General features: G+C 35.5%; 1 protein-coding gene across 2 annotated transcripts in view; it reads left to right on the top strand.

The window, feature by feature from the left end:
* Positions 1 to 12,791, top strand: part of LOC111149921 (glycogen synthase kinase 3 beta) — a 229,491-nt gene that overhangs the window by 58,549 nt on the left and 158,151 nt on the right. For both annotated transcript variants that reach the window (XM_022507206.1, XM_022507209.1), the window contains exon 2: positions 5,736 to 5,929. In XM_022507206.1, coding sequence (XP_022362914.1) covers positions 5,736 to 5,929 — 194 coding nt within the window. The remainder of the gene's footprint in view (positions 1 to 5,735; positions 5,930 to 12,791) is intronic.

The following is a 12,791-nucleotide window of genomic DNA, read 5'->3' on the forward strand; positions in this document are numbered from 1 at the left end:
AGCTATCTCCATTTTATAGATATTAAGTGGTAGAATATGTGATTCAAACCTTGATAAGACCACAGAGCAGTCCTGTATAATACCATTATGCCTCTAGCACAAAAACTTGACTGAATTTTTTTTTTCTTAAGGGGAATTTTATGGTCTTTCAGATTTGATGCTTACTAATCCCATTGGTAGGTATATCTCTGTGATTAAAATGTGGTGTTATCGTACTGTTGAGTCTGTAATCCTTTTTTTTTTTTTCCTGATCTTTATCCTTTGCCACCCTGTTTTCCTTTCTATGTCTAGAAGTGGCATATAGGGAAAGTTTTCCAAAGTCAGTCCATGTGTGATATCTGTCCATTTTGTTTTCCTTGCCTTTCCTTTTGTTTACTCTTCCTATCTCCAAAGGAAATTTAGTAATTCTTTAGTTTTATTTTTCCCAGCCCTTTACATAGAATCATGTGGAGATGAATAGTGTCTAAGGGAAAAGGCTCTGACAGAAAGATTTTTATCGTATGAAGATTTCATAGAAATTGCCTTATATTTTTTATCATGCTATTGATCATCGGGGTTGATTTCGCTGATTGCGGGGCTTGATTGGCATTCCTTTCTACCAAGTCTTGCTCCAAGGTTGTGAGCAGATTCACTCTTACTAGAGCTTCCGGGTCATAAAGTAGAGTCCCTATTTCATGCCAAGAATAAATTTATTTTTTAATTTGTCCACCTTTCATTCTGTGGACCTCAGTTCCTTACTTTTTATCTGATTCTGCTTATTGCAGAGAGGCAGAGAGAGGAGGAAGCAGGCTCCCTGCTGAGCAGAGACCCTGGGATCACTACCTGAGCTGAAGGCAGAGGATTTAACCCACTGAGCCACCCAGGCGCCCCAACAATAAAAAACTTCTTAACAATACTTCATATCTTCCTTATAGTCACAGTGGCTTGCTGGTTTCTCTGTGCTTTTGTTACAGACTTTTGACTCTCTATTATTTCTAAGTGGAGAGGTTATTCTTGAGTTAAAAGGAGGATATTTAGATAGTCATTATTGACTTTGTTCAGTTTGTGTCCGTAGTGAGGCTATTAGCATCTCTACAAGCCTCATAGTTAAAAAGTGTTGTAGTTGTTGCTTTTCCTTAACTCTAAATCTTAAGAAACCCAAATCAAATGGCTAAAGTATGAGTGAGATTTATCATTCATATAAAATTAGAATGTCAGTGTCAGATACCTTCTAAGTATTTAAACATGCTTGAAGTGGCCTTTTGGTTTTGGGATGCTCATGCCACACTTTGGGTGTGGTCAGTGTTACACTGTAACATTTGTTCCTCTCAAGGTGAATTGGTTTGAGGATTGACTTCAGAAGACTTTAAAAAATGTAAACACAAGGTGCTGCTTACAAGGTACAAACCTGTGTTTGAGAGATTGGGTACTAGCTCACACATATTATTTTAGGATATGCCTAAGGCTTTTAAAAAATTATATTCTGTATTTAACACCTTCAGTAGAAAGTGGTTATTCTGTTGTTCATGTCATCTTTCTGTTGCTTATAAGGAGTTTATTGTTTATATATTTAAGATTTAATATTATTTTCTAACTATAATAGGAAATTTATATTCCCTGAGTAAATTTTAATTGTAATAGAGAATCCCAGGAGTCCTCTGGTAGGAGACAGGGCCTCCTGGAGCTGAGCTGTTCCCATTGTTATGTTGTACCTGTAAGACAGTGGTGTTTTTTTAAGGAGACAGTTTGGTTGTAATTGGTATGAGACCCACTGTATCATGTGTTCTGGGAAATTTAGTATTGTTTGTTGTTGTTTTTGTTTTTTTTTAATGAGATTTGTTGATTTCCAGCTTTTCGTGAGGATTTTGGCTCGTTGCTTATAATGCTTTGTTGCTAAGATACAAAAATTATACAGTTTCTAGTAGCAGATGTTAAATTGTTTGAACATCACAAAATCGATTATTTTACATTTTTGTTTTCCATATGCTTTTGCTTTGGGATAAGTTCCAAAATCTAAGGTTACCAAAGTATTTTTGGAAATAGCTCTTTAGCTATTAGTAAGTGAATGGTTGAGGCCTGGAAACTGTAACAGATTATCATTTATTGTCTTATTTCTTACTGCTTCAGAGCTGATCTTTTCACATTATATTTTCAGAAATATATGCTTCTTGGGGGGGGCAATAATACATGAAGTTAAGTTTTTCAGCTGTATTAGGAACGTTGTAAAATATAGCAGAGGCAGTATGAGGCAAGTGAGGAGTTCTTTTTACTTAAAGCTTTATGATATTGGACAAGTTAAACTCTTAATTTTACTTTCCTCATTTGCATAGTAATGTAATGTCTTCCTGCATTTTTTTATGAGAGTAGAGGAAACAATGAATTGGATGGTTCTTTATACAGTGAAATTTTATACAGCTGTTTTATTGCTAAGTCGGCAAACTACAATGCCAAATAGTGACATGCTTTTCCTTGGCACACTAGCTGCTGACTGTCCCATGTGCTGATGCTCATGCCAAGTCATCCCCAGTGTTATCTTGCCATTCTTTACAGCTCTTCTATTTCAGTTCTATGATGAAGCAGTCTGAAGAGCTTGATACTTTCTGAATAAAAATTTGAGAATGCTTGAGGTAGAAAGCCTGAGAACCATTGTTCCTAGTATACTTAGGGATTTCGTATTGGAAGAAAATATAGCCTGTAAGAGTTCTCAGCAATTTCTGAACTGCTCAAAAGAGAATAGAATAAGTCTTTAATTTCTGCTAAAATGGTTAAGTCTACCTTTTTTACTAGGTGTATAGGAGTGTGAAAGGATTGATCCTTGGCCAAATTCACTTGCAAGTTTAAATTAAGAAGTCTTAAGAGTGCCTTCTAGTGATAGCATCTGTAGGACCTATTTATCTTTCTACCCCACTTTAATATTTTTGCAGAATTATTTCATTTATGCATTATAATTTAGATATGAGAAAAAGTACAGTTAGATGTTTAGATGTTCCCTAGACTTAGTAGTTGAGGTTGAAGAGATTTTAAATCTCAGGGTTCCGATGGATACCTTTCATAGCTGGTTCTAGAAGTCCTATTTCTGAAATGCTATGGTTTCTTTAGAAATACAGTCTGAGGAGGCAAGTGGGGAATGTTTATATATGCTTATATTAAGTTCTTTTATAGAAGCAAGTTCAAAGCTGTGGCTACTATTTTCTTTATTGAAATATGGTTATACAGTAGAAAAGCGTAGTTTTTGTTTACACCTCAGCTTTTGTTTTCAATTAAAATTGTGAAATGCAGCAGCCGTTCTTAAAATCTGTTATTTTAATTAAAAAAAAAACAATAATGCTCTGTTTTGTAAATTAAACCTGTGAGATTTTACAAGTAACTTGTTCAGTAGAATTATTAATAGTTCTTGAAATATATACTTTTTGGTGTTATGCTTTTGACTTGGATGATCTAGGGAAGAGTCAGGCTGTTGAAATCAATTTTGTTTTTTATTTTCTTTGGGCAGTTGGATAAGAAAATATATTCAATACCTTGGATTTTATTCTTTCTGAATTCAACCATTTTTAGAGCTCTTCATTTAGAGTTTAAGTTTAGAAGACTATGATTCTGTCTTTAGAGGAATGTTGTGTAATACAAGTAGAGATAGGTTTATTTTACAAATGAAGAAGAAAATAATGTATAGTAAAGTTTATAGTCAACCTGAAAAGTTGTAATTAACATTAACATGCTCAAAAGTGACGGTAATATGGAATATTTGGGGAGTTGAGCATGATGATTTAGAACTGAGATTTGATTTAATTAGGTCTTATAAAATATTTGAGATTTATCTTACTAGGAAGTAAAATGTGAAGAGATCATTTGAAAGCATTGAGAACTGCTGTATATGCGTGGGCTTCTGCTGGGATTTGCATGCATTTCAAGTACATATAATACTGTTATGAATAACAGTGTGATGGTGTTGACAAGATTTGAGTTATCTTTCTTCAAGTGTTGTTGGATTTGTGCTGTCATACCTGTTGGGTGTTATACCTTGGAACCAAAAACATACATATTTAAGGTAGTCAATCGTGCTATTATATATAATATAGATTGCCTGTAATTCACCTAGGTCTTAAAGTAGGAATCTTTCATTGCTTTTGTGTCTTTCATGAATGCTGCCTTATAAGCAGGAGAATTAATCAGTCACAGATATTGCATATTGGTTTTCATCTATATTAGTACCTCTGTGAACTAAAATAGTTATACACTTTGGGTAAATATGCCGGTAACATTTCGATATTCATTTACCTGGTAATTTTATATTGGGGAAAAATTGAAACCATTGGAAAAAGAGATGATTATTTTTTCATTCTTTTATATGTGAGTTACAAATGAATACTTCATAATCTAGGCTTGGTATCTGGACTTAGAAACTGCATTATTTTTTCTTTTATTAGGTTAGATGAATTCAGATAGCATCATAAAAATGATATAATGGAAGAGTAGAAGAGGAAAAAAGGAAAAAGTGCAGTTTAGTCTGAGTCTAAGGACTTACATATACTGAGAATAGGGTTTAGATTTCTCAGGAAGAGAGAAAAAGCACAAATTATAATTGCTACTTCACAATGATTGTACCCACTAGAATCTGTATGTATTCTGAAATCATTGAAAGAACAATTTAAAGCTTTTTAGAATCAGGTTCTAGGTAGCATAGTATGGTTTAGAATAGTTTAAGAGTTTGGAGAATAAGATTATGTGAACTCTGCCTAGTCAAATAGGAGGTGGCTCTTGAGCTTGAATTGAAGAGACTCTGGATTATTACTGGGAGGGGAGGAAAAGTGCAAAAGGTAAGGCAGGAGCCATTGAGTGGGCAGAGACCACAGAACTTCAGTGAACTACTTACAAATGAGACTTAATTCAGAATGGGTTTGGTTTTTCTTTTATCTTTTACATCTCTTACCCCAAATTAACACTCTATATTCCTTTTCCCCATCTAACCTTTCTCTGAGAAGTATTCTATTTTCTTAAAAAGAAATAAGATAGCAGAGAAGCAAAAACTCAAAGCCTTCCCTTCCTAAAGGCAGAATGGTCTGAATATAGTCAACATATTTAGATATTTTTAGCTGCACCTATTTTATTTTTGAGTAAAATAAGGAAGCCTTGAGAAAAGAACTAGGGCCTGTAGAGTTGGATGGATAAAGATTCAAACCCCAGTGGATCCACCATTTGACTTTTGACTTTGGCCAAATTTAACATTCTATTAATTTTGTATGGGAACAGTACTGTATACCTCATGGGGTTGTTATTTTTATTAAATGGAGTCATATATATAAGCTAAGCATGATGCCTCGTCTACACAATGACTGAATAAATAGTGGTTAAAAAAATTACTTATAATTGAAACAAATAGTTGAAATAATTCTATATGATGAACTAAGATGAGCATTTAAAAATAATTTGTAGTAGGGGCACCTGGGTGGCTCGGTTGGTTAAGCAACTTTCTTCAGCTCAGGTCATGATCCTGGAGTCCCGGGATGGAGTCCCACATAGGGCTCCCTACTCAGCGGGGAGTCTGCTTCTCCCTCTGACCTCTCCCCTCTCATGCTCCCTTTCATTCTCTCGCTCTCTCAAATAAACAAAAAAAAATCTTTAAAGAAAAATAAAAATAAAAAAATAAAAATAATTTGTAGTAAAGAATGTAGTTTACTTTGTATAGTTAAATAATTTTCTCTGTTTTTTATGAATTAATTCTTTACAATTCTTATTTTTCTATCTCTTCCTTCTTTTAGGAGACAAGGATGGCAGCAAGGTGACCACAGTGGTGGCAACTCCTGGGCAGGGTCCAGACAGGCCACAAGAAGTCAGCTATACAGACACTAAAGTGATTGGGAATGGGTCATTTGGAGTGGTATATCAAGCCAAACTTTGTGATTCAGGAGAACTGGTTGCCATCAAGAAAGTATTGCAGGACAAGAGATTTAAGGTAAGACCTTTGGTATTTCATGTATTTTGTTGCTATCAATAGATGTAAATGAGTATTTTTTCCATTCATTTCTTTTTGCTTCAAGTGCAAATTTATTATAGAGACTTTCTGTCCCTTTTTTTTTTTTTTTAAAGATTTATTTATTTATTTATTTGACAGAGAGAGAGAGAGAGAGAGAGAGAACACAGAACACAGGGGGAGTGGGGGCGGGAAAAGCAGGTTTTCCACTGAGCAGAAAGCCCGACACGGGTCTTGATCCCAGAACCCTGGGATCATGACCTGAGCTAAAGGCAGATGCTTAATGACTGAGCTACCTAGGTGCCCTGAGACTTTATTTCCTTTTTTCTATTTTATAGAGATAAAATTTACTAAAGAGCGCAATATTTTTGAACCACTGCTGAGTGATACGTGATGTTAAAATGTTGTGAAAGTAGATGAAAATTTCTCAATTTATACTTTTAAAAAATGACCTGGATCTCACTGGTGTAGGAGAACAGAGAAACACTACCTGTGGTGTTTGCTCATTTGAACAATTGACTATACTTCCTTTCTTAAAATTTCCTTTGAATCTGTGATGCGACACTATCATTTATTTTTTCCTAAATAACTGAATTTTCTTTGCTATTTTCTTATGTCTTTCATCCACCTAAACCAGCCATCCCCACAGTTTAGTTTATTTTCATTTCTTACACTAGCTCTCTAGGGGATCCTATGCATGAATGTTCAGAGGTCATCTCTTATTTTATGGTCTATAGTTGAGAGTCAGGAGACCTGGGCTCTAAAGTAGACTCTGCTGTTAACAAGCCACACAGCTCTGTTCTGTTCTCTACTTCTCCCACTTATGCAGTCTTTTACTGATAGTCACCCCTGTGCTAGCAACTATGCCAAATTTGAAGGGCTATAAAAATAAATGAGATGATCACTCCTCTGAAAAGGCACAGTCTACTAGCTCTAGAATGTCTCAAATATTCTAAAGAGGTTTTTTTTTTCCTTAAACCTTTTGTCTTCAGTTCTTACTCTTGTGAGTACTAGGCCCCTGTTGCCAAATGCCTATTGGATCTTGATTTGTTACCTCAAATTGGCAAGGCTTCTTACCTAAGACTGACCTGAGTTTAAGATCCAGTGGAAATCCTTTCTGTTGGTTCCCATTCCTTTTTGCTTTTTCCTTCGAATGATTTTGTCATTCACCTTGTCATTCAGACTTTTCTATTCTCTCATACCTTATATCTAGTTGTTATCAAACTTCATTGATTTTTTTTTTTCCCTCCTCACTGCCTTGATGATCGGTGACTTCTTTCCCTTTTTCATCACTACTATTCTAGTCAGTCCCTTGCCATTATTTGGCTTACCCACTAGTAAGATTCTACTTCTCATCTTCCACATACCAGCACTAGAATAACCCCACAGTTCAGTTTGGTCATACTGTTTTCCCTACACACAATTCTTCTATGGTTCCTCATAGTCTAGGAAAAAAAGCCTGCTCAGTTCAGTAGTATGTTCAGGAACTTCCATAGTCTTGCCTTATCTCTAGATAGTCAGCTTTCCAAATCTTCTGTGCTACTATCCTTGAAATATATTGGTCTTTATGGCCTCTTTGCTTTTTTTTTTTTTTAAGATTTTATTTATTTATTTGTCAGAGAGAGAGAGAGAGAGAGAGAGCGCGAGAGTGAGCACAAGCAGATAGAGTGGCAGGCAGAGGCAGAGGGAGAAGCAGGCTCCCTGCTGAGCAAGGAGCCCCATGCGGGACTCGATCCCAGGATGCCGGGATCATGACCTGAGCCGAAGGCAGCGGCTTAACCCACTGAGCCACCCAGGTGTCCCGGCCTCTTTGCTTTTATTTAGCTTCCTTTATCACTCCCATTCTCTTGCTAATCTAAATCTTGTGCAAGTATAAAGACCCTTGTCAGATTGCTCCTTTATGAAATTTCTCACATTATTCCAGTGAGCCTGTGGATATTGTTCTAAATTCCTTGAACACTTATTGTCCATAAACTAGTGAAATTCCAAATTTTTTCATGACAGAAACTCCATTTTTTTTTTTTTAAGATTTTATTCATTTATTTGACAGAGAGAGACACAGTGAGAGAGGGAACAGAAGCAGGGGGAGTGAGAGAGGGGGAAGCAGGCTTCCCGCTGAGCAGGGAGGCCCATGTGGGGCTCGATCCCAGGACCCTGGGATCATGACTTAAGCCAAAGGCAGATGCTTAATGACTGAGCCACCGAGGCGCCCCCAAAGACTTCATATTTATTATGTGTATCCTGGGTGCCCACACATTCAGTGTTTTGGGTTTTTGTTTTGTTTTGTTTTTATTAGTAGTTGATAATAGCAAATGCTTACCAAATTCTTGTTACATGCTCAGTGATTTACTAAGATTTACTAAGATTTTGAGCCTTATCATTAGTTTTGTGAGATTGGTACTGTTATTATTTGGATAAGAAAACCTACGCACAGAGATTATAAATTAACTTGCCCAGGGTCACACAGTTAGCAAGTGGAAAGTTGGGCAAGTATTTGAATCCACATGTTCTGACTGCAGAGAGCTTTACTAAATATTTTATCATCACTAACAGATTCTAAACAGATACTGTTTTAAATTTTTTTCCTTTGGTGTGATTAAGTAATTCCTTTGAAATACAGTTTGGTTCATTTGTTTCTGTATGTATCCCTTCTTAGAATGTTATCCCTGTTCTTACTTGACTTTAAAAAAAAAAAAATTATTTGGGCGCCTGGGTGGCTCAGTGGGTTAAGCCTCTGCCTTCAGTTCAGGTCATGGTCTCAGGGTCTTGGGATCGAGCCCCACATCGGGTTCTCAGCTCAGTGGGGAGCCTGCTTCCTCCTCTCTCTCTGCCTGCTTCTCTGCCTACTTGTGATCTCTCTCTTTAAGAAAAAAAGAAAAAAAATTATATTTTCAGGCTGTGAAACACACTAATATGGTTGCAAAGACCAGAAATATACAAATGTCATGTACTCTTTGTTCCCTCTGTCATGTTTCCATTCACTCACTGTAGATAGCCAGTCTAATTGTGTTTTGGTTCATTTTTTCTGGGTTTCTTTAACACAAATGAGCAATTAAGTGTAATTTTCTTGCCTTCTTTTTAACATAAAAGATAATATATTAGGGATACTCTTTTGTACTTTGCCTTTTCTCTTATCTATATTTTTTAGACGTCATTGCATGTAAATTCAGAGATATTTCTCATCCAGCTGCATAGTATTCCAGAGTTCATTCAACCATTCTTCAATGTATGGATATTTAATTTCTTTTCAATATTTTATAATCTCTAGGGGTGCTGCTATGAAAAACCTTTTCATATTCATTGTTTTAATCAGATGTGTGTCTTCAGGGTAAATTAAGAGAAGTAGACTGCTGAGTCAAAACATAAACACTTACGGGGCGCCTGGGTGGCTCAGTGGGTTAAAGCCTCTGCCTTCGGCTCAGGTCATGATCCCAGGATCCTGGGATCGAGCCCCGCATCGGGCTCTCTGCTCAGCAGGGAGCCTGCTTCCCTTCCTCTCTCTCTGCCTACCTCTCTGCCTACTGTGATCTTTGTCTGTCAAATAAATAAAGAAAATCTTTAAAAAAAAAAAAAAAACATAAACACTTACGTAGTTTTGTTTGATATTGCTAAATTCTCCTCCATAAGGGTTGAACCAGTCTGGGTTCTCTTCAGTAATATGAGTGCCCATTGCCCCCCAGTGTGGACAAAATGCATTGCTTAACTTTTTCATCTTTTTGCTCATCTGATAGCTGAGAAATGGTAGCTCATTGTAGTTTTAATTTATAATCTTATTATTATGAATGTAGTTTAACGTCTTTTCACCTGTTCAAGGTCCATTTTGTTTTTGTGAGTGTATATGAATTGTCCTTTTTTTTCTTTTTCTCTTTTTGCCCATTTTCTTTTTTCTTTTTGCCCATTTTCAAAATGAGGTTTTGGCCTTTTCCTCTTAACTCTGAACAATTTTTTATAACGGATTAACCTTTATCTGTGATATAGGTAGTACTTCTACTTTGTATATTCCATTTTTCTACCATATGAAAGTCTCGCACTACCCCATGAGTCAAATTTATTGTTCTTTTATCATATCTGGGTTTTAAGTTATAAGTAAAAAGACTTTCCTAATGAAAAACCTTTTCCTCAGGTTAAAGAGAAATTCACATTTTTTTTTTTTTTTCTGGTAGTTACAAGATTTCACTTTTCACATTTAAATTCTCTGATCCATTTGAAATTTATCCTTTTTTTATGGAGTTTATTCTTAGGTATGGTATGAGTTACTGATACAATTTTATCTTTTCTAACTCATTAACCATTTAGTTGCTCAGTACAGTTTTTTAAAGGTATGTCTTTGCTCCAGTGACTTGCCTTGGTATTGCAATCATATGATGAATTTCCACACGTACTTGGTCTATTTCTGGACTTGCCATTCTGTTCTACTAAGTCCATTCTGTTCCAGACTAGGTCGTTTGCATATCCCTCTGTCATTACCACACTGTTTTAATTATAGAGCTTTAAAGTATGTTTTAATGTCTCCTAGAGCTAATCTATTCTTGTAGCTTTCCTTTTTTGTGTTTTCTAGCTATTCTTTTTTTTTTTTTTTTTAAGATTTTATTTATTTATTTGACAGATCACAAGTAGGCAGAGAGGTAGGCAGAGAGAGAAGGGTAGCAGGCTCCCTGCTGAGCAGAGAACCCGATGTGGGGCTCAATCCCAGGACCCTGAGATCATGACCTGAGCCGAAGGCAGAGGCTTAACCCTCTGAGCCACCCAGGCACCCCCTGTTTTCTAGCTATTCTTGAGTGTTTGTTTTTCCATATGAACTTTGGCATCAATTTGATTAATTCCATAAAAAAGCTGTTTGATATTTTTAATTGAAATTTCATTAGCTTATAAATTAACTTTAGGAGAACTGACCTATTTCTGATGTTGGCTTATCTATGAATAAGAGATATCTTTCTGTTTGTTCAAGTTTACTTTTGTGTATTTCAGGAGTTTTATTGTATAGGCTTTTGACATTTCTAGTTAAATTTATTCCTAAATATTTATTACTTTTGTTGCTATTGTATCTTTTGGTTTTTTTTCTTCTACATGCTAAAAAGTAGCAGGTTCAGTTCTTTCCATTGTATCACCTTTCCTTTATGAAACTTAAGTATTTTTTGTTCTCCTTGCTAAATGTTAACTGTTTCCAAAAAAATTTTTTTTTATATATTGGCCAATTCATTTTTCTTGATTATCATAAAATAGTAGGAATTTTCATGACAATTTAAGATTCTGTAGTTTCCCTTCTGTGATTTACATAGCTGCTGCCTGGGATTACACTAAATAATTATGTATTTCCAGAAAAGGTTGAAATAGGGTCTTCTCCTTGTCCAGTCAAAGAAATCGTCCTGAGGAACCTGCCAGTATCGGTGAAAGGCAGTTTATTTTGGTGAAAAAATGAGAGAGAAAATAGAGACCAAAAAAGCAAACAAACAAACAAACAAAAAAACCCACAAAACAAAACAAAATCCAAGAGTAATTATCCCTGCACACCAGTCACATAAACTATATATAAGTCACTGAGCTTTTCTATTAGGAATTTTAGGTATAATCTTCATTTCAGTAGTGTTTTACCTGTAATTTGAATGCCTTTTTTTCTTCTGTGACCCACCATACTGTGGCAAATTACTTAAACAGAAATTAAATTACTTCACTTGGCTGGTTTGGAAGTGCTTATGATAGAAAATGCTCTTGTGGTTTTGTAGAGATAAAGTCTAGCTAGGTACCTTATTTGGGAGACCTTTGATGTTAGATCAGGGCGAAGATTAATTGGTCCCAAAAGCTACTGACAGTTGTTAAGGCTGGCTTTTCTAATTTGAAAATTGGTAAGTTGCATTTTTAATTAATTAGTGATCTTTGCCTCATTAACTATTAATTTCAGTTCTCCTTTGAACTGAGTCATAGGTTTCAGGTCTCCTGTTTGGTTTCAGTTGTTCTGTGGTCAGGATATGCGGGTGGAGATGTGAAGTGTAACTATCATCCTATCGTAAATAGAGAGTGAACAGGGTTCTACTTTTAATATTTACCATTTTTGAGAATGAGGAGAGATTTAATCCATGGGATTATTATTATTCTCTGCATGGATATTGTGGAGACAGCATAGAGGAAGGAAGACCTTGGGTGTTCATTATTAGTAGTTTTGTAAGCTAGAGCATATTCATTAACTTTATGAGCTTCAGTTTTATACTACAACAATGCCCCAGCCTACTGTTTGGCACAGAAGAGAACTCAATAAATATTGTGTTCCCTTTTTTTCCTCATGTTGTATGAATCAAATGAAACAATGTATTATGAGAACATGTTCTGAATTTTAAAACTCCTAGTAACTAAATTCTGCTTTTATTTTTAGGCATCTGAATTACTACAAATGGCTGTTTACTTTGGATTTTTGTGTTCGTTTTACTTGCTCTTAAATTTGATAATCTTTTTTTAAAATAAACATTTTTTTCTTTTTTAGAGAGGGATGGGGAAGCAGCAGAGAGAGGGGGAAGATCTTAAGCAGCCTCTATGCCCAGCAGAGAGTCTGACACAGGGCTCGATCTTACAACCCTGAGATTATGACCTGAGCTGAAATCAAGAGTCAGACAGTTAACTGGCCCCCCAGGTGCCCCTAAATTTGATAATCTTATTTTGAGGCACCTAATTGTATGTATTTGTATAACTATTTTAAGTCATTTGTGGAAAATCTATTCCTGATAAAACTGACAACTTTAAAAGAGATAGTAATCTTTACTTATGTCATATGGAGTTATGTTCTTTGGGTCACAGAAATGTCTTAACTTCTCTGGAGGAGAAAGGAAAGGACAGTAAGTAGGAAAGGTCTTAC

Source organism: Enhydra lutris, unplaced genomic scaffold, assembly GCF_002288905.1.
Source record: "Enhydra lutris kenyoni isolate GAN:26980312 unplaced genomic scaffold, ASM228890v2 scaffoldscaffold2, whole genome shotgun sequence".
NCBI classification, from domain to species: Eukaryota; Metazoa; Chordata; class Mammalia; order Carnivora; family Mustelidae; genus Enhydra; species Enhydra lutris.